Raw genomic sequence first — 25,149 nt, forward strand, 5'->3', positions numbered from 1 at the left:
TTTATATAATTGCTGTAAGCCAGCTTGTGTGCTTTTAAAATGTAAGATGGCAAAATTTAAATGACATAAACAAACCACAAAATGGCCTGTCTAATCTTAGAAAAGTATGACTGTCCCTAAACTGGACTTGACAGTATGGATTTTTCTATTTGCTAAAATTAGGGTTGCAAGCCTCCAGGTGGTAGCTGGAGATCTCCTGGAATTACAACTGATCTCCAGGCCACAGAGATCAGTTCACCTGGAGAAAATGGCTGCTTTGGAGGGTGGACTCTATGGAATTATGCCATGCCAAGGTCCTTTTCCTCCCCAAACCCTGCCTTCTCCAGGTTTCATACCCCAAATCTCCAGGAATTTCCTAACTAGGAGCTGGCAACCCTAGCTAAAATATTTATATCCCTCTTTTCTCCAGAGATTCAAGACCAATAACAAGGGGGAAAGCACACTAAACTCTGCAGCTCTGCCATGGAAGGTCAGTGGGTGACCTTGGGCCAGTCACACACATCTTAACCTGCCTCACAGGTTGTAAGGATAAAACGGAGGAGAGGAGATCAGTAAAAGCTGCTTTGGATCCCCATGGGGGGAAAGTCAGGGCATAAATGAAGTAAAATAAATATAATAAATAAAAATAAATAAAACAAATAGAACAATACTACCACAAAGAACCAGATAGCCTGAAAATAAGTACAATAAAATATTCCTTCTGCTTATCTTTGTTTTTATTTATTTTAAATGTATACTTTATCTCATCAAGGTTCAGAGTAGCATACAACTATATAATGTTAACATAAATTATCAGTTATACAAATGAAAACAATTACAATGGCCATTGAATATTTCCCACCTTGGGACAGATTTTTTAAAAAAAGATTCCATCTAATACAGCACTCAGCTACCACCCTAGCCGTCAGACCTCTGAAACCAAGCGTTTTTTTTAATAGACTCTGCAGAATGCCAAGAAGGACGGCACTCAACTCTTCAAGAAGGCTGTTCTACAAAATGGGGGCTATAACAGTAAATAAACATGATCATGCTGATGAGCAGATGGAATTACCACCAGGAATATTTTTGGGTAAGAACAAGCACCTAAATAGTGACCAAGAGCCAAAACACACGTTAAGAAATACCTAGGTTCAGCACGTGTTCTCTTACCTCAAGGTTTGACGGGATCTGTAGGCGTCCTGGAAGCTTAAAGTTTAGCATTTACAGAGCAGCAAAAAGGGGAAGGGAAATACAGGCGCCTGTATTTTAAGCTTTAAGCTTCCAGGACGCCTTTAAGCTTCCAGGACGCCTACAGATCCTTTAAGCTTCCAGGACTTTAAGCTTCCAGGACGCCTACAGATCTTTAAGCTTCCAGGACGCCTACAGATCCCGGCAAACCTTGAGGTAAGAGAACACGTGCTGAACCTAGGTATTTCTTAACGTGTGTTTTGGCTCTAAGATAATAGCAACAGTCATTACAGTACTGTACTCATACTCATGATAACATACCAAAAGACAAGTAGCAAGATTCTGTACCAATTGAAGTTTCTGGGAGGCCTCCAAGGAAAGTCTCACTTTAAGCACCTTACAGTATTTCAGACAGAGGTTCCAGAGTCATGGATCAACATAGGCAACTCAGTAGATTCAATAAAGATGACAATCTCAAGACTAAAGAATATGATAAAAGCCACTCCTAGCACATTCTATCAACCCACTTTCTAAAAGAAAGGCTGAGTCTACCTCTTTTATACATAAGAAAGGCAACTCTATGGAAAGTTAGCATGTCAGTCCCCTGAGGACATACATTTTCCCAACTAGCATCACCTCCATCTGGACTAGATTTAGTTTCAGCTTCTTCATTTTAATCCATTTGACCATGACACCAAGGTGAAGGCACTTGTTTAGGACAATGTTAGATATGTCATCATATGTCATCAGTTTGTTAGTGAAACTCTGCTCCAAAGCTACACTTGATCTTTTTAGATCAGAGCATCCACCTCAAAAATAAATACCTTAAAAAGTTACAGGGGGGCTTGGCTATTCAGAAAGGAGGCGAGGTGAAGGTATTCCTGATCAAGCAGTATTATGGCTGCCCTGTAATATTGCCCAAGCATCCATGAATGCTCTTAATGGTAATAGGGAGACCACTGTAAAAAATAATTTGTAGGTCATGGTTCTAAGCTTCAAAATGCTGTCAAATAATTTTACAGGAACAAACAATTTTGCAGCCTCTATTCGCCGACCTTCCACATCACAATTATTTCTTCTCCTGTTTCAGTATCATATCACTTTCTTCAAGTTAAGGTGTATGCCATTGTGGGAGCGCAGGATAATCTGAGGGATGGGGATGGGAGGAGGTTTAGTAGGATCAGGTCTGAGTTCAAAACGAAGCAAAGTCAAAGCAAGGGCCACTTTCATCTCATTCATGGCAAACTGCTGACCGATGCAATTTCTGAAAGGACAAAGTGAGAGGTTTACAAAAGGGAAAGTCTGCTACAAGATTTCTTTCCAAGCCTTTAGCCTTTTTAAAAACCTCTTCAGATCAAAACGAACTACAACGTGGGATTATTCTTTCTAGATATATGCACTAGAGGGAACTTAATAGGATTGCTTACACATATTCCTCCAAAAACTAACTATTATTGTATTATTTAGAGTTATATACTAGTGAGATCATGAAAATTTACTGACATCATTTTCATAATAAATATTCATCAATTTAATCAAAAGATACGATTTATCATTTGTCATTAACAATACAGTACATCACATGACTGAAAAATACAATGAAATACAAAAATGGAAAATAAAATACAGCATATGAATGAAAAAATGACCTTCCCCCCTTCAAGAATTATAAAACGTTATCCTTAAGTACTCTGAAATAGATGTTTCAGACTCCCTCCATGGCCATTTTACACACATGCCCTGGGAGATGGCGCAAACTCACGGCATGAAGAGTCTTCCTAGCACGATCTCCCAGCACGATCCCCTTTAATGGCCCAGTGATGTCAGAAAAAGGATCATTAAACGGGATCGTGCTGGGAAATCATGCTAGGAAGATGCTTTTATGCCGTGAGTTTTGCCCGATCTTCCGAGCATGTGGCCGTGTGAAAACGGCCCATGTTTTAACCAAACAAGGTAATATGGTAAGAATATACTTCTGACAGAATTAGCAGATGTCTAAATGAGTTCTGCCTTAATTTGCAATATGTTACCCAATCATTTATTGAAGAGTCTATAAGTATAACAGGCCAGCACAATGTACTGGTTAGAGTGTCTGACGAGGATATGTGAGACCCAGGTTCAAATCCCCACTCTGCCATGGATGCTCACTACGACAGTAACTCTCAGTCTAAACTACCTCTTAGCATTATTGTTGTGAGGATAAAATGGAGGAGGGGAGAATGAGGTTAAAAGCTCTTTTAGGGACTGCTGAGGAGATAAACTGGTTATAATTTTACTCTACCTTTCCATCACTTTATCTGTTCCAATGTCACAAAAGGCTTTTGCAAGCTAAAGTGTTGCAGCTCATCTAATTACCCTGGGCTGCTCTGTTATGATTTCACAGAAGGCCTATGCAGCTTTGGAATAGATGGTTGAGTCCCAAGGAGGAGTTTGAAGAATTTAGAATGAATATTCCAAGATCTGTCAGCAACTTTTATTTTATCTCTCTAGGGGTCAAATTACACAGAACACAGGAGTGGTGTGGCTGAGGCTAAGAATCAAGGGACTTTGATCTTCTAGCTTTAAAAAAATGTCTATGATATTAAGGCAGAGATCTTGAAAAAGAGTCAGATTGAAGACTGGGAAGTTTTTTATTGTTCTTTTCCCCACAACACCATCACCCCCACCAGGGAATTGTCAAACCAAGTGCAAAATCAGGTGAATGCATAATGTAACAGCTAGCTTAGGTAACATGCAAAATAATGAGACAGGAGCAGTTAGCCCTAGAATTACTAGGCCCCAGTGGGGATGAGTGATCCCCTGTTCCCAGCCTCCCCCACCCTGTATCTCACCCAGCTGGCAGAGGGGAAAAGTGCAAGAACAGGTCTAGGCCCTGCAATATGCGCCTGCATGCTCTGGAGTACTTTTGCGTCACGCTGGGAATGACATCATTCCAGGTGTAATGCAGAAGTGCTCCAGAACGTGCACGAGATAAATCTTCCCATCACGCCCCTTCCCATGACCCACTCATCCCCCTCGTTTCATGCCTAGGGGACCTGGCAACCCTAGTTAGGCTAGGAGTTGTCAATGTTTTTAAATATGGCTGCACTGCTATCATCCATGCAATTATTCAGAAATGTATTTCCAGTAGCACATAATGCCTAATTAACTTGTGAAACTCACTTGTATGGGATGCAGTCATAGCTGCTAGCTTGGATGGCTTAAAAAGGGAGTCAGTCAATTCATGGAGAAGTCCATCCATGGCAATTAGCCAGAATAGCTAAATGCACTTTTATGTTTGAAGATAGTGTACCAATGAATGCCAGTTACTGTGGGGAAGCAAAAGGAGAATATTTTGGCATCCCTGTCCTTATTGTGAGCATTCTGGGGTATCTGGTTTGGCCACTATGGAAAAAAGGATTTGCAGTGCAATCCTAAGAAGAGTTACTCCAATCTAAGCACATTGAAATCCGTGGGCTTAAACTGGAATAACTCTTTTTTGGATTGCATTATAAATGTACTATTGATCTGCAAGGCTTTTCTTATGTTCTTAAGTAGGAGAATGATATATCTGTAAAGTAGTTTCTACCAGAACAACAACAAAAAAATATGGAGAATCATCTGTAAGGAAAGTTATGTTGACCGTATGTGACTGGCCCAAAGTCACCCAGCAAGCTTCCATGGCTTCCCAGATTCTAGTCTGACATTCTGACCATCGCACTGCACTGGATGCTCTCTGGGACAGCTCTGTTTTGCAGATTTAGTAGAAAGCTTGGAAGGTAGACACTCCCCTGACCTCTTCTGGAAGGATCAGCCAGTGGCATAGGACAGCCACTGTTTGACATATTTATATCAAATTTTCAAAAGAAATTTGCTCTCCAAGGACACTAGTTTGCTACAGGAATAACTGTACAATCTTAATAATAATACAGAAACCGTAACATGACTAAAATAATTCTGCATTTCTTCAACATTGAAAATAGTCCTGCATTTCTTCAACATTGAAAAGGATTTGGCTAAATGCCCCCTTTTTTAGATTTAGGCAGGCAGCAACCTGGGAGAGGGCCTTCTTGGTCATGGCACCAAAACTCTGAAACTCTCTCCCCAAGGAGATTCATCTGTCCCCTTCTGTTGTGATATTTCCCCCACTTGAGTGGGGCCGAGTACAGGGGGGGCATTGACTTTTCCTGCACAATGGGCACCTATGGGCTACACCATCGTTTTCTGTGGCGTAACTTTCTGCCACTGCTGGGGCATTCCTGGGCCCAAAACAGCTTAGGGAGCCGACTAAATTGTGCCCTGTCCCCCCCCCCCTCATCATGCCCTCAGGCATGTTGGCACAGGGACTTATGCTGTGGTTATGCCTGCAGCCAGCTGCTGCTACCAGGCACCAGGAGAAGGTCCCAGCGGAGTGGCACTGGGCTGCTGTGCTGGCATTGGGGGGGGGGGTTATGCCAGCATAATTCCCAGTTATTATGGCAGAATGGGGGGGAGGGGTCAGCACAGCATGCTGCCTGGCAGTTAGTTTATAGGTAGCCACCAAGCCAAAAATAACCCTCTAAATTCATACTCAGTATAATGAGCTTTCAGGATTCCCTATGCTAATTTAGTGATTCTAGATAAACGGGTATTAACCTTGATCACAACTAGGTTTAATATCTCAAAGACTATGTCTATATTAAATAAGCTTCACCTTGGTCCAGCAGAGAAAGGAAGGAAAGCATGGGAGTTTCTGCTTGAAATGTTCTCAGGAGTAAACCTTAAAGGATCAAACACCTAAAATAAAGAATGTGATTCCATTAAAAAAAAAAACTAGTTTTGCTATAATTTTCAAAAGTTTATTGCTACTGTTACTGATAATAGATAATACTTTTTCAGTCTTTTCCTGGATTCCATAAAATTAATGTATCCTGACAATAATTTGTTATTCTTGAAAATGCATCTCAAGTATCCCTCCTTGCAAAAACCAATTGAGATTTGAGTGAGTTTGTTAAAGCAGTTTTAGACCAATGCATGTTATAAGTAAATGCTAGCAAAGTTGTTAAAATCTGAACAAATGTACATCAAAATCTTAGTTGCTTGGATAAATTTCATTTGGTGCAGCCTGAGGATATGGACAAGTGGCTTGGAAGTGAGCAACCAGCTTGGTTTGTAGCATTTTGCCACTGAAGATTGTAGGGCTGGATCCGGGACATAGCAAATGCTTCCTTAAAGAAGGAAGTAGTGCTAACTATTGAACGAGACGGTCATCACGAAACCTCTGAAGAAACCATCCTTAGACCAAAATTAGTTTTAATTATTATTGACTAGTAACTCACATGTGGGTGGCTGTTTAACTGTAGACATTCTTGGAGGAAACGGGTTCTCTAGACCCATTACAATTTAGCTTCAGATCTGTCCTGGGGACTAAAATGGCCTTGGCTGCTCTGACATTCATATGGAAAAAACAGTGGCAGTTTTTGGTACCATCAACCCACCCTGTTGGCAGCCTTTGGCACCATCAATCATGGTAACAATTCCAGAAGGAGATACTTGGGGTGGGGAGGCATTTGCATAGTTTCTTTGCTATGAAGTCCTGCAGGGTTTAGTGTTGTCCCTTGCTCTCTCTCTCTCTCTCTCTCTCTCTCTCTCTAGCTTTTGAACACAGGTGGATGGTAAGCAAAGACAGGACTTTTTCTCTGGTGAAGGCTCAATTACAGAATATGTTCTCCAAAGAAATTTGCCACATGCCTACATTGTTAATATATAGGAGCCTTGTGAAAACTTTTTGGGTTTGCCAAGGCTTAATAAAATTTTAATTGATTATCTGGATAACTTTTTTTTTTACTGCTAGAACCGCTTTATGATTAAGGCTACTCAATTAAATAAATGTTTTATTTGTGATTGTTTAATTGAATTTATTTATTTTAGATACTTCTATCCCAATTTTCTCCAAAAACCAAACTCAAAACTATGTTAGTTGTTTTTTGTGCTGAACAGGGTTTAGCATGATCTTAACTATTTATTGCACTTGTGCTTTGCATTTCAGGATTAAACAGTGTTGCACTTACCTGTAACTGTGGTTCATCTAGGTCTTCGTGCAGGCACAAATTGGGACTGCACAGGCGCAGGGCCAGCCACTGGAAAGATTTTTCAAGCTCTCAAATGCTAGGGGGCACTCCCTCCCAGCAACATGCATGTGTGGAGCATTCCCACTGAAGGTGACATTGCTGGGCGGAGCAATCCCTCTTCCCTCAGTTCCTCCTATGCCACCACAAGTGCTTGGTTATCTCACAGTGGGGTAGGAGGGAGGGAATGTATGCCTGCATGAAGACCTAGATGAACAACAGTTACAGGTAAGTGCAACACTGTTTTCATCATCAGTCTTCCGTGTAGTCCCACATTGGGAGTATAGAAAGCTACTCACCAATGGAGGAGGGTGAAAGATGTCTAGGAGAACAGAGTGTAGGATAGCCATTCCTACTGCTGCATCCTTCCTAGCATTAACATCCATGAAATAGTGACAGATAAAGGTGTCTGCTGATGGCCATCTAGTGGCTTGGCAAATATCCTGTAAGGCGGGGGGGGGGGGGTTCCCTCATAGGAATGTGACTAACAATGATTGTGCTCTGGTAGAGTGTGCCCTGATGGTCACTGGGCAAGGAGTTTTGGCTGAAGAATAACACCATTTGATGGCTGCCACGATCCATTTTGAAAGAGATTGGTTGGCCACTGAGAGGCCCTTACAGGGGCCTGAGTAGCAAACAAATAAGGCCTTAGACCTTCTATGGATATAATACAGATATAATACGTCTAATTTCCAGCTTTGAGGATGGATTGGGGGAAAGTACTGGAAGATTAGCCTTTTGTTTTAAGTGGAATTTAGAAACCACTTTGGGTAGGAATTCTAAACTAGGATACAGGATTACCTTCTCATCAAAGAATTGGAGAAATGGAGGGGGATCTATGCAAAAAGCCCCTAACTCACCCACCCTTTTCAGGAAGGTGACAGCTACTAGGAAAGCAACCTTGGCCCAATTTTGGAGAGGTTGGCTGGGGTTGCCTGGATCTAGGTTTGTTGGGCCTTTTTGTTCCCATATGGGGGTAGTTGGAATAACCCCTCTGCTGGTAAGGCTGGTAAGTATACCTAGAGTGCTGTTGGTAGGAAGAGCGAATCTGGTAGCAGTGTTTGAACGAATATTGATGCTGTTGCTGTTGGGAGGCAATAACCCCTAGGGAGCATGCAGTCTGCTGGTTCTTTTTCATTTGTTGTAGAGACTCATCAGTGCATTCAGAGAACAAGAAGGAGTCCTCGAAGGGAAAGTCCTCAATCTTGTTGGGCTTTTCCTGGGGTAAGGCAGTAGAGCGGAGCCAGGAATGGTGTCTGAGGACTGTGGCTGAAGCCATGGCTCTGACTGAGCAATCTGTGGCATGTTTACCCATCGCCATTTGTTGTTTGGCAAGTCTTGTGACCTCATCTCGGAGTGCTTGGAAGAGGGCCCTCCTCTCTTCAGGTAAGTCTTGAGTGTAATTGGACAAACGGTCCCAAAGAAACAGGTTGTACAACCCCATTATAGCCTGGTAGTTCTCAATGTGAAACCTGAGCACTGCTCAGGAGTAAATCTTGCACCCTAAGGCATCCAATTTAAATCTCCCCCTGTCCACTGGGGACGAATGGGATCCATAACAATGTTTGGATTGGACTTCCTCTGTGATGAGGGAGGATGGGTGCAAGAGTGTGAAGAGAAATGCACAATCCTTCTGTTGGAGTTTGTAGGAGTTCTCAAATTTGCATGAAGTAAGAGGTGACGATGCAGGCTTTTCCCAAACTCCATGTGTGATGTTGAGGAGGTCCTCCACTGGAGGGAAGGCTACCAAGGCTAGTGAGTTACTGTACAGCACCTGGAGCACTTTGCTTTTAGGCTTTGGTGTACTTCAGAGATGTCAAGTGTTGGGAAAGAGGATGTAGTATCTCCCACAATCTCTTCTGGGGATGGATTTGAGGCCAAGTCTGAGACTGCCTAGGAACAATGGGAGCCTGCTTCTTCCCTGTCATCAGAGTCAGAGAGAAGGGGTGAACAATCATGGAACTCGTGAGATCTCACAGACGAAGACATCAGATTCAGAGGTACTGGAACTGATGGTGCTGGAGCCCCTGCTGTCAGAACCCAAAATGGAATTGATGGCAGGAGGAGCGGGGTGGCTTGAAGCCAAGAGAGAACGTCTTGCCAGATCTGTACCTGATGATAGATTACGCTATGTGCCCATGGTGTAGTGGGGGGGGGGCGGGAAGTCTGCATCCCTGTTGAAGGCTGGGCTGTTGGTTCCGGAGGGAGAGCACCCGAGGTTGATGGTACGCATGGAACCTAGCTTGGATCCAGTGAGAAGGCCAGCTGGAACTCTTCAATGGGGCTCATCCCTTCTTTGTCCCTTTGTAAAAAGGGAGTAGGAAGAAGTGACAGTGTTGCTGGTGGCCATATGATCAATGATAAGTGAGAGATGGAAGAAGAGTGATGATGATGCCGAAATGAAGGAGACAAAGCTGACTTTTGAAGGTGCTTCATCTTAGCCTTGGCTTTCTTTGCTGGTGGCTCCATGGCTGTGCGTTCTCCCCAATCTGGGGAGCAGCGCTTCTTTGATTCCAACTTCAACTTTATGTGTTTCAGTGGACCTGTGGGCAGCATGGAAGTGTTGGTCATCAGAATGGGTGTCGGAATCGAGGGTTGGTTCCCCTTTGGATCCAGTGTATGTGCCTTTGTGGATGAAGGGGTTCGCTTGGATCACTGCTCGCCTGAAGTTATGGCCAGCCAGTCAGAGCCCGTTAGGGACATTTCCCATAATGCTGCCTTCAAACATGTGGCCCAGTCATGTCTGGCCTTGGGGGTGAAGTGCTTACTGTGTTGGCAGGCTCCAACATTGTGGCCCTCACCAAGGCAGAGCAAGCAATGGTCATGCTCATCTGAATACAGCATTTTAGTGTCACATCAGACACATTTTTTGAACAGCGCTTTTTGAGAAGCCATAGACATCCTGAAGGCAGCTAAGTTCGATCTGGTTGTGAAGGGATAGAAAAAGGGAAGACTAAAAGAGAAGAGAGAGACAGAAAGAACCTTTCCCAGTGGCAGCAAGAAAGGAACTGAGGGAAGAGGGATTGCTCCGCCCAGCAATGTCACCTTCAGTGGGAACGCTCCACACATGCATGTTGCTGGGAGGGAGTGCCCCCTAGCATTTGAGAGCTTGAAAAATCTTTCCAGTGGCTGGCCCTGCACCTGTGCAGACCCAATGTGGGACTGCACTGAAGACCAACAACGAACTTGTGTTGCTGTTATAACATTATCTTGCTTTTCAAATTTTTGCTGTTTCATAGATTGTATTAAGTTGTGTTTGTGTATTTTATTGGACTTCAGTGCTTTTGCTGTAACTTGCCTCAGATATTCATATAGAGAGGTAGAAAATAAATGATCTAAAGAAATAAAGTCTCACCCATGGGGCATTTCAAACTACTGCCTTATTTTTATGAAATAGCATTTGCACTATTCATACGTGCCAGCTAGGCTTTTGAAAGCAGAATGTTTGAGGTAGGCAATCTCTCAGCAGTCTACAATAAAAGCCTACTTTTTGCAGAGGAAATGGTGCCCAGCAATGACTTTGTTCTAGAAGATTGAAACAGCATTGTGGTGCTCTCCGGCTGGTAAATTATGCAGGAATCTTTATTCTGCAATTAAGAATACTTTATTAACATCAATGAAAGGACTCCATTTGTAAACAACCTTTCTGCGTGTTCTCCTGAAGCTCTTCTGCCTGGTAGCCACATCCCTCACTTAGTCTCTATCTGGTTGTTCCTTCCCACCTATCTCTTAAAGGATCTGTTAAGCATTATTGCATTGTATGAACATGGTTACAGTGATGAAATAGCATACCTCTGGATCTTTCCATATGCTGGGGTTCTTGTGCATCAGATGAAAGCTTACTGCTACCCAAGAGCCTAGGAAGCAATCATTGTGGGAAAGGGGACAAGTTAGGCATGAATTGGAATACCAGCAGCTGCTATTATAGACCCAAATATGGATATTTTATGTCCGTGTAGAGAAAACTGGGACAAAGATAAGTTTAAGATATCTGAGTTAGTTTCCTTCTACTGAGAATTTAGATTACATCCTGTATTGCTTTAGGAGAAATTTTCAACTGTTAAAGCATGTATTCAGTTCCCTCATGCTAGGGTCAGAGTCTGGGGCATCTAACCCCTCCTGGGGCAGCTTCCCAGGCTGAGCCAGTGTTGGAACTGCCACCCGAGACCCCTGGAGATGCCCTGCAAGCAGTCCTGGCGCCAGGGTTTCTGGTGCTGGAGGACAGCCTCACGTGCGCACTCCGGACGGTGTGATGACGTCATCACGTGATGATGTCATCATGTTATGATGTCATCATGCAGTGCCGCCGGCAGGTGGCTGGGGCGGAGTGAGGAGGCCGCCCGCACGCTGCACGCCACCCCGGCCGCTTGTCGTTCCTGGCCTGTGTCTGCTGCGGCCGCCCGGGGGTGGGCAGCAGCGATGGCAGCGTGGGGCTGGCCGGTGGTGGCGCGGGACGTGCACCTCCGCCCCCGGGGGGCCCTCCGGCACCCCCTCCGGCCCTGCGTCCCCCACCTCACAGCCTCAAGGGTGGCGCCGGCCCTGCCTGCAAGTCAGATGAGTGTGAGGGCAAGAGGGCCAGCCCTGTACAAAGGACTTCTGATGTGATATGTGAGCTATTTATTCTGCAAAAGACCTGTTGCCATTAATAGCAAACTTACAAAGTATATAGTTCATTAAATACCTATGTCTCACTGAATCCCTGAACTGAATACCGAATTCATTGTTGGAGATGGGACTGTGTACCAATCATAAAAGATGAATCAGCAGGTGAGATCTGAAGACAGGCGGTGGGAAGCAGATCATTGGAGACATTGCTCATTTATAAAAGATTTGCTCTGACTCCCTTGCAGGTACCAGTGAAGAAAGTAGCAAAACAGATTGCATGTGTTATACAAAGACTTGTGCAGATTAGGTATGCATACTATATTTGTATAGCTTTGGTACCATGTTGCATCTTCCACTAGATGTGTCTGAGACTTCACGATATTCTTCCCCTCTCACCATTAAAGGGCAATCCAGCCATAAGTGATGGTTTCAGTCTAGGCTTGTTTTAATATTTTCCCCATCACGCCTGCTTTCTACAAGGGCAGCTGGGCCTGGCTGTAGTAGTTTCCTATATATTTTAATCAAAATAGGCTCTACAGTGTTTACAACACATGTTTGTTTTTAAAAATGACTGCTTTGCTATTGTAACTGACAGGGCTTTTTCCTGGGAAAAGAAGTGGTAGAACTCTCAATTAGAAAGGAAGGAAGGAAGGAAGGAAGGAAGGAAGGAAGGAAGGAAGGAAGGAAGGAAGGAAGGAAGGAAGGAAGGAAGAAAGAAAGAAAGAAAGAAAGAAAGAAAGAAAGAAAGAAAGAAAGAAAGAAAGAAAGAAAGAAAGAAAGAAAGAAAGAAAGAAAGAAAGAAAGAAAGAAAGAAAGAAAGAAAGAAAGAAAGAAAGAAAGAAAGAAAGAAAGAAAGAAAGAAAGAGGGAGGGAGGGAGGGAGGGAGGGAGGGAGGGAGGGAGGGAGAAATTATTAAATACACTGTGCCTGCGTGCCAGTTTCTAGTCTACACTGAATTGTATTTAGGGTATTGGTATAGGACCTGAAAACTGCCCCTAACAACAACCCTAACCCTCACAACATTTCAGGCTGGAGATATCAGAAAGCAGAGCCACACAATCTTAAGTACATGCCTCTCTGCTCCAGCAGTCCTGCTCGCACATGCACTTACAGGCAAACCAGTTCTCTACGCAGCGAACGGGGCTTCCTCCCAAGCTAACGTGCCCTGGCAGTAAGCCCGCTGAACTTTGGTGCACTCAAGGCGAGGGGCAGCACATGCGTGGACCCTCCTCATGTGCCAATCATGGGATTTGAAGGCAACAACGCAAACATGAACACTGCCACTGCGGGCAGGAAGTTTAGGGCCACCTTCATCTTGGCACTTCCTTCCTTCCTTCCTTCCTTCCTTCCTTCCTTCCTTCCTTCCTTCCTTCCTTCCTTCCTGCCTTCCTGCCTTCCTTCCTTGATGCTTCCTTTCGCCTTCCTCTTCCTCCTAAGCACTGAGGCAGCATTGCTGCGAGCAGGGGACTGGCTGAGAGCGGTGCCCACAGAGGAGCGCCCAGCATGGCAAGGGAGCACTGGCTGGCTCCGGGAGCCGCAAAATATGGCTCAAAGAGCCGTATGTGGCTCACGAGCCACCATTTGGCCATTCCTGCTCCAGGGGAACTGATCTCTGTCAGAGAGGTGACGTTCCACAGTGTTCCAGCTGAAAAAAAGCCCTGGTTACTGCATTAGCAACATTTACAAAGGATACATTTGAAATGATAAGGTGTTCAGGCAGTGCAGTCTTAAGCACGTTTATTTAGAACTGAGTCTACTGAGATCATTGGGGCTTACAGTGTTGACAGTCAAACCTTCACTCACACTGAAAGGGCAGTTTATGAATACGGCAATATCATAAACTCCTAAGACACGCTGCCTGGCTAGGCACAACAGTTCTGAACTCGGCTGGAGTTAGAAAATTATTGGAATGTGAGTCATAAGGCAAGACTGACTAGCTGCCCTACACCCTGGAGAAGTGCAGAGACTTAAGATAAAAGAGGTTTTCCAGGAGTTCCTGAGTTAATGTCAGCCACACCCTTCTGATCTTCTCCTTCCCACCTTCCTAATCAGTTATTCAAGGATCTGATAACTCTTCCCTTCTGTTAATCGCAGATCATCAACCATCTTTTTACCTATAGTTCTGCCCATATATGTTCAATCAAGCTTTTCCCAATTTATTGTTTCACCTCCAAAGACAACCATTAAGCTATGGTTCTTGGGGCAGAAGATGCAATTCTGCCCCAGGGTATGTTTCGCAGTATAATTGAGCTGCCCTCCTCCATAGCCATGTGGGTGTCCTTGGATCCTATTCACACCTTCAGACACGTGTGCAAGCCTTCTTCCTCTTGCTGCGAAGCACTGGTCGCTTGAGCTGCTACTCTCTACAGAAGTCCTCTATCTCCTAGACTGGTAAATATCACCTGATCATGAATCTCTCTCTCTCTCCCTCTTCCTTCCTATTTTCTTAGTTAGCTCTGTGCATATGCTCTGGGTTTTTCCTGTGTGTTTGCTTTTTACTACCCCTCAATAAAAACCATTCCTGTTGAACACTCACCAATTTATTAGAGAGTACTCTAAGGGAATGATTCATTGGTGGAGATCATACTAGTAACCCCCTCTTGCTATGTCTCCTTTTATGCTAATTCTCCCAGTCCCAAAGGAGACCTCCCCATTTGGGTATCAACATCTTAATAAGTATATTTAGGATTGGAACCCTATTAGAGCCCCTGGGGATGGGCAGTATATAAATTGAAATATAAATAAATAAAATAAAAATTATCACTCTGAATATGACCTCAGTTTTATTTAAGGTACTTAAAACTGACTCCCTTTCACATAGTGTATTTGTTGACAGACTTTTTATTTAGATTTCTTGAATCAAGTTCTGGTTACAAAAGTAGAATAGATCCAAACAAACCTTCAGGTAAGGTCCGTCCATCAAAAAATGTAATGGGTTTGCTGAGCTGTCGGGACACGCCTGGTACTGGAGGGTAAAGGCGAAGGCTCTCTTTAATGCACATAGTGCAGTAAGTCATCTTACTCAGGTCATCCCTGGAAAATTTAAAGACAAAATAAGCCAATAAAGCAGTGAAACTTCTCCAGAGATATTCACATAGGTAACATTTTCAGCTAAAACTGCATGTGCTGCCTACATGTTGCTTGCTGATTATTTCCCCAGCAGATCTTGATACTGATCTTCCCTTCACTTCCTTTCACTCCTCTGCTTGGTTTATCACACCACTTTGATTGAACTGACCAACCCGGTTGTGGTTTAACTGTGTTGCAGAAACACATGGTGGTGAACTTTTTAAACTTCGTACAGTCCACTGTGACTTGAAAACTGCATGACAGACAGCAGGGCAACAGGAGCAGGAGCAATAGAAACATAGGATAATTAGGTAGAAAGGCACCCCTCACCTTGTTGACAACAAAGGATTGTGAAAGGATGCCTCTACCTCAGAGCTTTTCCTCAGCTACTCCCCCATTGGCTGTGCACTCACCTAACAGTTCCATTCGTGTCTACATTTGTTTTAGGAGGGCAGCCATGTTGGTCTGCAGTAGAACAGCAGGATTTGATTCCAGTATCATCTTAGAGATCAACAAGATTTTCAGAGTGTAAGCTCTCAAGAGTCAAAGAGTTCAGATATCCTCAAGGAGCTTTGACTCTTGAAAGCTTATACCCTGAAAATTGTGTTTATCTCTAAGGTGACACTGGATTCAAATAGGAACATTGGACTTACCATAACAGTTCCTTCTATTTGAGGTAGAGGACGACATCCTGATGCTTGGGTACTCTGTCTCCTATGATTCTCTAGAGGCAGAATATTAGGTCATTTCTTTCCTGCCTCTAAGGAGAGGGCAGACTCCTCCTTTCTCCAGTTCAGAGACTTCCAGAGCTTTCTACTGAAAACCACAAAGTGTACCATTACCTGTTGTCCTCAAACAAAACTTAATATGAAGATTAATAAAGGTAAAGGGCAAGGTAAAGAACATTTTTTCAGTATAAAAGTAGTATTTAACTATAAACTGTAACAGCAGGAAAACATGGTTAAGATATATGACAAGAGGGCTCATGAGATAAGTGTGGGTTCAGGATGTCCTCCTCTTCTAAAATAGAAGGATCCTTCACAGTGAATCCAAAGTTCCCTTCTCATTTAACGAGAAAAGGACATCCTGATGCTTGGGATGTTATACAGCTTCCCCTCAAGATGGGTGGGCGGCTCTCTGTCCCTGTTCCTCTTATACCACCTGTTGAAGGACTCGCTGTTCAAAGGCCATATTGACCAATGTATAAGAGTCCATTTTGTAATAATGAAAGGTAACCATGGTGGCTGCACTCCTAGTTTAGTGGGCTGTAATGCTTTCTGGAGGTTTAAGGCCTTGAGAAGTGTAAGCCAAGATGATGCACTATTTAAGCCACCTGCTGAGAGATGCTTTGGACACCTTTGTACCCTTGGCTACTCAATGGTATGCCACAAACAGAGCATCTGATTTCTGGACTGGAAAGATGATAGACTTAGCTGAGATGGCCAAACTTACAGTGTTATTTAGAGATAAAACACACTCTATGTTCATGGCAAATTAGAAACCCTTTATGGACTATCTGCAAGAGACAAAGAAAAACGAATTCATGATTTGTAGTTTTGATTTTAAAAAATAAGGTTCTGAGATATCAAGAAGAGACACAGAAAAAAGATATTAATTAGACCACAAGCTGACTGATAATAAAGAGGGAAGTGTTGTAGGTGAAAAACTGTAATGGATTAATAATATGTCTATTATGTTTCTTACTGTTTTTACTTTGTAGATTGATTTGTAGGCCATTCTTAGCCCTTTGTAGTTGTCTTCTTGTTATGTTCCACTTTCCTTCTCTTGTTCTATCTTTTAAGTTTTCTAAAATAAAAATAAAAAATTAATTAAAAATTGATTTCTGGACTGAAGCCTTATGCTGAATGTAGATCCAAGACTCTTCGGATATCTAAGGTATGCCAGTTCTTCTGCTTAGGATGTGACAGATTGAGACAGAAAGATGGCAAGTACATCGCTTGAGACCTATGGAACACTGAATTCATCTTGGGATGAACAAAGAGTCCAGTCAGAGGACTGCCACATACTTTTGGAAGGTGCAGAAGCCTTTAGCTATAGACAGAGCTCCCAACTCTGATATGCATCTGGCAGAGGTGATGGCTGGAAAGAACAGCACCGTAAGCATGAGGAACTTAACAGATATCTCTTGTAGTGGCTCAAATGGACATTTTGTGAGTGCTTGCAGAACCACATGAAGTCTCCAGAAGGGAAAAAGGTGAACCACTGCTGAGCTGGAAAGTGCTGCTCCACTGAGGAAATGCTTGACAGCTTAGTAACACGAAAAAGGACTACCTTCAACTGGAGGCTAAACAGAGGCCAGGGCAGCCACCTGACTTCTGAGTGTGTTAGCTCTAAGCTCCTGCTCGAGCTTGTAAGAAAGAAAGGATGGTGGAGACATCCATCTCTATCGGAGTCTTGTGTTTCCTTCAGCACCAACTGATGAATGCCTTCCAGGTGCAGCTATATATCTTTTCTATTGATAGCTGCCTGCTTGCCATCATAGTCTTCACAACCTGTTCAGAGGACCCTAGATCTAGAAGGCCTTGCTGCTCAAGCTCCATGTGGTCAGGTGCAGCCAGGCTGGGTCCAGGTAACATATTGGTCCCTGTGACAGAGTGTCTGGCAGGGCTGGAAGGGCCCAGGGAAAGGGACTGACAGCATGATCAGATCCTAAAACCAGGGTCTCCTTGGCCAATGAGGGGACAGGAAGATCACTTCTATCCTCTCTTGCTGGAGATCAACAGGATTGGACAAAAGGTATAAAGCAGTCCAAGTGGCCACCTGGATAGAAGTGCATCTGTCTTTTCCACTTCTGGACCGTTGTAACAGGAGAAGAAGCGCTTTGTCTTTGTAGTAAGGAAAGAGGCAAAGAGGTCTACACAGGGCTGGCTGAACCAATTAGTCATTTGTTTGAAAAGAATCTGGGACAGGGATCCAGTCAAGTCCAACTGAGCCAATTAACTTGCATATTAGAGGCACCCTTGATGTACTCTGCTTGGAGAGATGCCAGGTGTCTTTCTGAGAGGCTGCTTCCTATTGAAATGTCTGGAATTGTATGCCTCCCTGGCGATTGATATGAGCCTTGGCCATGGTGTTGTCTGTTTGGACACAAATACAGAGGCTCTGAGATTTTTTCATGAAGGAATATAACACCAAGAGTTCTAGGAAATTGATGCTCATGGTCTTTTCTGAAAATGGATCTAGCGCAAGACTCCCCAGCCTTAGGCTCCCCAGCCTAAGAGGCTTGCATTCATAGTGATAAGTAAATCTGTCTCTGGATGGACCTCTTTGCCTTTGATCAGATGCAAAGAGATGGTCCACCAACGAAGAGAACTCTGCAGCTGCATATTGTTTCTTAGACTCAAGTGGAATTTAGGGCAATTGACTGCTGGTGAGGGAGCAAGAACCATTGAAGGTCCCTGGAGTGTGCTTGGGCTCATGGGACTGTGGAAATGGCTGCAATCATGGATCCCAGAAGTTAGGCTAGGAACATTAGGTCCATTGACCTGGAGGCAATTACCAGATTTGCCATACTCTTTAGCTTTGCTACTTTTTCTAGTGGGAGGAAGAGTCTCATGTGGTCTGAATCCACAATTGCTTCTAGATGAGTTACCACCTGTGAAGGATTCAACTGGCTCTTTTCAAGATTGATGAGAAAGCTGTGCAATGACAGATACTGGATTGCGGACTGTATGTCCTGAGATGCCTTCTCCATCAAAGGAGGCCTGATAAGTAGATCATCCAGGTAGGAGTGTACATGGACATCCGGGAATCTGAGGCCTGCTATGAGGGCAAGCATCACCTTTGTGAACACCCTTGGGGCTGATGCCAGTCCAAAGGGCAGGGTCCTGAACTGGTAGCGATCCCTTCCCCAAGCGAAGCAAAAGTACTTCTTGTGTGTGGAAAAAACAAGACAAGCATGTAGGCCTCCTTGAGGTCTATGGATGCCATGAAGTCCCCTGATACAATCACATCTACAATTGATTTTAGTGTCTCCATCTTGAATTTTGTATGCAACAAATTTGTTGAGGAATTTAGGTCCAAGATGGCCCTTCATTCCCTGTTCTTTTTGGGAACAGTAAAAAATGTGGAGTAGATGCCTGAATGCCTTTGATGCAAGGGAATGGGCTTTATAGCGGCAATTGCATTGCTAGCATTAGAGGAGAGAGCTAAGGTGAAGGAAGGAGACATAGACCCATGCGTGGAGGTATGAAAAAGGCCACAACTTTATTGCTTACAGCAGAGCATTGGCACTGGATAGGGTGCGAATCCTCATATCAGCTGATCCACTTGTCAGCCAATCACCCCCTAACCCCTCAGGACACCAGCTGAGGGGGGCACCATGGAATGACAGCAACGGGAAGGCACATGGGTGTATGCCTCTGTGTGATTCCCCTGTCACCGGGGAGCAAGCATGTCCAGACAGCTGCCGAGCTGGGTTTGTCACAGCCCTACTCTACTCCCCAGATCCCATAAGGGGATCTCTGCTATGGGTAAACAGAGCACACAGGCCATGTTAACCTCAAAAGGCTCTGTGTCCAATCCCAAACCACCATTAAAGTTCGGACCAAAACAAGACATCCCAACCAAAACAAGACATCCCAACAGGCATGCATGCAAGAACACCATGAAGGAAGGGAGGGACAGGTGGGAACGTAGACTCACGGAGAAGTACGCAGCGACAGTGTGTGGCTGAGCAATAAAGGCCCAACTCCCACCTACCCCCATCCCCAGCTGGGCCTGCTGCACTGATTGGCTGGCCCTAGCCCTGTGATAGGCCCTCACCAGATCATGTGGGCTGGAAGAAGCCGGCCCAGGCCCACTTGCTGTCCCCCCATGACTCCACAAACCAGCCTGCCAGTAAGTTGGTGAGCCACTGCTTTCTAGGAGGTGACAGATGACCTCTTGAGTGTAATTTAGTTTCGCTGGATAACTGGAACAAGGGGATTGTTTGAAGTGATCATGTTGGGGGTAGACAAACTCAATGCATAAGCCTGCTTAATGGTGTGTTGTTCCCAAGAGCTGCATGTTGATGCAGTCCAGCTCTGCCAAAAGAGTTGAAGTCTGCCCCCTACTGATGGAGACAGAGGCACTGTGGGCGAGGTTTGTTGTTGCTCCTGTTGCCCTTTGGTTCTGGGTGGCCTGAAGGTTAGACCTGAAAGAAGATTTTGGCTTGGACCAGGTTGATTGCACTTCTGGCCTGCACAATGATGTCACTTCCAGGAAGTGGTATCATTGTGTGGGCCGCGGGCCAGCCTAGGAGTGCTCTGGGGCCCAGATCAGGCCAAACTGGGCCGCTGCAGAGCACAGAAGTGCTGTTGCAGTCCACAGGGGCCTGATCCGGGCCAATTTGGGCCTAATTCAGGCCTGATGTGGGCTGCTGTGTCCCTGATTCAGGCCCCAATCAGGCCACTGCAGTGCACAGGACTGTGCTGCATGGCCCAGGAGCACACCCCAGGAGGCACATTCCTCCTGCCCGCCAGTCAGGTAAGTGGGGGGCGGGGGTGTAGAGTGGGAGTGTGGGATCCTCCGCCCCCAGCAGGGGACTGGCGACCCGAGCTGCAGCAGAGTGTTACATTTTCCCCTCCAAAACTGAAGCCAGCCTGCAGTTTTGTTCCTCCACTTTTGTTTAGACAAGTCTTTAGGCATAACTACTCCAAGATTGGCTCCAAGGTCACTTTCTAGTATGGTGGCTATCTCCATTTCAGTTTATTGAAATGTAGATGACATAGCTGCAGAGATTCTGGCAGCGAGTCACTACAACAGAGGTGAAGCGCAGCAGGCATAGACCAAGAGGGTTTTTTCCCCTTCCAAACAAAGACAGAGAAAAGGAAAAAAATATGCATTGAAGGCACTCTAGTAAAGAAAAGATGACTTATGGGGTTCTGGAGAAGAATAAAGGCCAAAAGGCAGTCAGAGCTCCAGCAGAGTCCTGCATGTGCAAGAAGGCAGGAATAGAACTGGAGAAAGGAGGGGTCCTCCCTCCCCTCAGAGGTGGGAAAGTAATGACCTAATATCCTGCCTCTAGGGATCATGGGAGGATTACCCAAGCTTCAGGATGTCCTCCGCTCCTCAAATGAGAACTGCTGTCTACATTTGCAGAGACATCTCTTAGGAAGGGTGATGATGTTGGCCTTATGATAACTTTCACCAACCCAATACAATGAATTGTGCTGAAATTCTAATTGCAGTTAGTTTTTGTTCTGGGGCTACATACCCTTGTTCTCATCCTGCAAGGAAAATGGCATCATTTGTGTTTAACCAGCAGCAGAGTAGAATATTTGGTGTTCACTAACTGAAGCAGCTGTACTCCTCATAACCTGTCCCAGTGTATAGAGGAAGCTGACATGGTTTGTAGTGAATAAGACCTCCCCCCTTCCTTCCTCTTAAATCTCTTTACTGTTCATTAGAAACTGTATCATAGCCTGTTTAGTAAGGGTGTCTCCCCTTTCCAATATTACAGGGCAAAGGGGACACTATCTCCATGCATGTTTGAGTGCTCTGCACTCCTTGGAATGTTTGAGCAGGGCCAGCCTTCTCATTAAGCAAACCTAGACAACTGCCTAGAGCAACAGGGTTTGCCAGAGGAGGCAAGTGGCAACCCTGAGCAGTGCTCTGATCCCAGTGCTGCTATCTTGTTCCACTGCGTGCATGCTGGTCAAGGATTGCTCGCCCAGCCTGCTTTCCCCCACACCCTTAAAGGAGGAAGAGCACATGGCCACCAACTCTGCCCCTGCCCACCCAGTTCAGGCATGGCAGCTCAGGGTGTGTCTGGATTTTTGTGCACCTGTTCCAGCCATGGTGGCTTGGGACACACCCCGGAATGGATTTGTACACACCAACAATGGTATCTTAGGACATGCTCACTCATAGCAGCTCAGGGCACAGCAGGTCCATCCCTACCCACCCTGGTAGTTCCATTTGTGACCAGGTCTGTGCTGCCCTACCTCACCAGCTCTGCATGGGCCTGAATCTGTACTCTATGTGCTTCCACATGTGCCCCATGTGTGTGAGGGGGAAGGTGACCAGCTAATAGCTGCCCTAGGTCAATAATAACCCTAAGGCTGGCCCTGTGCCTAAGAAGTAGATTCAGGATATTAGATGTCCTGTTTTGAGGAATAGGACTTCCCCCTCCTCCCCCCCCCCCAAGATTTCCTGCATGGCATGGCTCTTCTTTGCAGTTTCAAGAATGGAACTGAGATATCTGGAAGGTAATTGTGTCCAAGCCAAGCATCTGTAAGGTTCCCAAGAACGCGAGTGTTATTTATCAGGCGTATTCTTCTCATGTTTGATCCTTGGCTCTTGATTGTTTTTGTGAAGTACCTTTCACTAAATATCTCATCAAATTGGTTCTCACTTCTGTGCTCATAGGTCTCTAGGCTCAGTCCAAAGAAATGAAGCCCTAAGCCGCATGTCCTATTATGTGTGCATTGTTCCCTTGTTGAGTTTATATACACCTGAATCTGTTCTATGATTGACAGCTTAGTTAACTACATTTTTATTATTTATTTAGAAAACTGCTGTGTCAGAGAAACTGAGGCAGCTTACAAAGTAACACATGATAAAATCATAACACAGCATACAAATAACTAAAAATTAACAAACTGTCAAACCCCCAGACCTCAGAAACAGCATAAAACATTTAGCAGACTAAAATTATTCTCTTAAAACTCTTCCTCGTGGTGAACACTACATCTGGCTTTCTGTGTATTTATCCAATGAGAGTTGTATCTGCTTTATTCATCAGTTATAGACCCATACTGCTTCGATTATTTATTTCTATATTTTGAGGAAGTTGAACCCAAGTGGTGTGTCTGTTTTTTAATTTCTGCACTAGAAAGATGCCCATTTTCTGCTGTGGGCTTTGAGGACACATCAGTTTTGTTAGCGAACAGGCTGAGATCAGGTCAGTTAAGTTAGCTGAGGACAGGTCAGTTTCCACAGTTGATTGCTGAGGGCTCTCTGCAGTTTTTGTGGTAGCCATATTGCAGTGTCGTACACACACACACACACACACACACACACACACACAGAGAGAGAGAGAGAGAGAGAGAGAGAGAGAGAGAGAGAGAGTTGCAAGGGTTTTTTTTTTCTTCATGGCACCTATGTTACAATATTGCTATTTAATTTTTTTAAAAAATCAGGAAAAAACCTGATTTAGGGGAATAAAGAGAAGGGTGAAAGCCGGGGTGAGGCCTCACACCAAAGAAAGCATTCTGTACTTTTAAAAAGTCCCAATTTGACTGCTGGGGGGTGGGGATCAGGATATGTGCGCCAGGAGAAAAGCTGCAGCAATGTCTGGGAAAGATCAGTTCTGCAGCAGATGCAGCCTCTCTCTCTATGGAATGCAAAAATGTCTGGGAAGCAATTTGGAAATGGAATTGGGGTATTTTTACTGTGAATACAGAACTCTGAAGAAAAACTGATGCAATGTGGGGTCATGAACTGATGAAAAAGCCCTGTGCAGAAAAGACCACAGTGTGGCTGAGAATGCAATAGGTGTGAAATGGAGACAATTGCATGAACTCTCTAGTGACTCCAATGGGAATATTTTTTACTCTTAGTTTACCTACATTGTAGCATACTGAAATCTGCGGTAAGGTGAAGGGGAACCTCTGAGTGAAAGCAACATTATTTGACTGAACTGTTCACCCCTGTCCCATTTCTGACCCTCCCCATTGTTCTGGCATAGTCCAGTAGCTTGGGTTTTGCCAGCAGTAGCTTACAGCAGTGGTAGCAGAATGACTACACTAGCCATATCATTTTTCCCTGCTGGCACAAAAGGATTTAGAACTGATCCTATTTTACCCAGCAGACATCTCTAAAGAATAGGATGTTCCTTGGTTAGACACATCTCAAACCCCAGATTCTGCTTTTTTTTCCATACACCAAACTTTAACTGACACTTCTCAGTATTAACACTGATCAGGGTTGATTCGGCTTGTGCTTCTCACGTTCTGCAGTGATGTCTGCTTTTTCAGACATGTTGAAATGCATTGGCGTGGAGTCAGGTTTACTGGGGATTGTAGTCTATGTCACCTTTAAAAAATTTGTTTTCAAGCATGTGTTGTAACATTGCAATGTTGTAACCTAGTGTTACCAGCACCCCTCCCTCTCCCTAATTCCTTTAGTCACCAATTGGACACTCCCAGGCCTGCCAATCTAGTTTTTCAGTTGTAGAGAAGTGATTAGCTGCAGACTTCTGAAGAGAAGCCGAAAAAGTACTTTCATGCGACTGCTTCACTTGCAGACTTTTCCAATAGCCATTGTAGTTGTTAGCAATTGATCTGGCGTGTTTCGAATTGTCTGCTTGGAGCTTTGCAGGAGTCATGAGGGTTCTGAAAGCTGCCACGTTGGCCTTGATCCAGATCATTCTGCTGACTCTGAGATGTTCAATTGATGCCTGTTGCACTTATTTGAGGAAAGCGTCTGCCAGAAAGTGTGTGGAGAGCTCCCACGCCACTTTCAGGCATCAAACCTGTTTTTGATTCATGCTGCATCTGAAGGAAAGGTAGACAAACAGAAACTCCTTATTATAAGGCAAAAAAAATCCTACTGCTGCTTCTCAAAAGGCAGCTGGTAGCAGTTTATATCTGGAAAACAATATGCACCGGGGGGGGGGGGGGGGGCGGAGTTAGTAGGTATAGGTATTCTAATGGATGGTATGACTTGGTAACTTGTTACATGCATGCTTGGCTTCTCAAATTAAGCAATATTTCTCCAGAGCATACTGTATTCTGAAAAGGGGAAGAATGTTTCTGTGCGGCAATATGAGGGAAATTATTGTATCAGGCAAAAATGGTGCTTGACAGGAATCATCATTACTGTTGGACATCAGGAAAGCTGGCAAAGAAGTGGTACTTGATCAAGGTGGGATCATGCAATCTTAAGAGAGGCCTAGAATCATAGGCACTTTGGGGTGTGTAGGTTCTTAATGCAAGGCATGCCAACTTACCATTTTCTACATTCTCTCCTTGGCACTGCGAACTGTCACTGCACCTGTGAACACACTGTGATCCACTAGTGTATTCCTCTGGGGAGGAGCCTGGAAAACAGAGCGGGGAAAACCACAACTGTAGAAAGAAAGGGAAAAAAGAATGACTAAAGAGCTGCCCTTGCTCACAATGGATACCTTTACATTATCTTTCCCCTCCTCTGCACCTGCTGTCACAAAACTTGCACTCAGTTTATCAAGGGAGAAGATGTAGAAAAGTGCAAAAAG

At 44.4% G+C, this 25,149-nt stretch overlaps 1 protein-coding gene across 1 annotated transcript in view; it reads right to left on the minus strand.

Moving 5' to 3' along the window:
• Window positions 1-703: 703 nt before the first annotated feature.
• Window positions 704-25,149, minus strand: part of LOC129330099 (cytochrome P450 4B1-like) — a 62,729-nt gene continuing 38,283 nt past the window's right edge. The window contains exons 9-12 of the mRNA XM_054980002.1: window positions 14,758-14,891; window positions 11,046-11,110; window positions 5,840-5,922; window positions 704-2,431 (exon numbers count right to left, since the gene is read on the minus strand). Of these exons, the coding sequence (XP_054835977.1) occupies window positions 2,260-2,431; window positions 5,840-5,922; window positions 11,046-11,110; window positions 14,758-14,891 (454 nt within the window). The 3' untranslated portion in view covers window positions 704-2,259. The remainder of the gene's footprint in view (window positions 2,432-5,839; window positions 5,923-11,045; window positions 11,111-14,757; window positions 14,892-25,149) is intronic.

The sequence above is a fragment of the Eublepharis macularius genome, chromosome 5 (assembly GCF_028583425.1).
Source record: "Eublepharis macularius isolate TG4126 chromosome 5, MPM_Emac_v1.0, whole genome shotgun sequence".
Classification (NCBI taxonomy): Eukaryota; Metazoa; Chordata; class Lepidosauria; order Squamata; family Eublepharidae; genus Eublepharis; species Eublepharis macularius.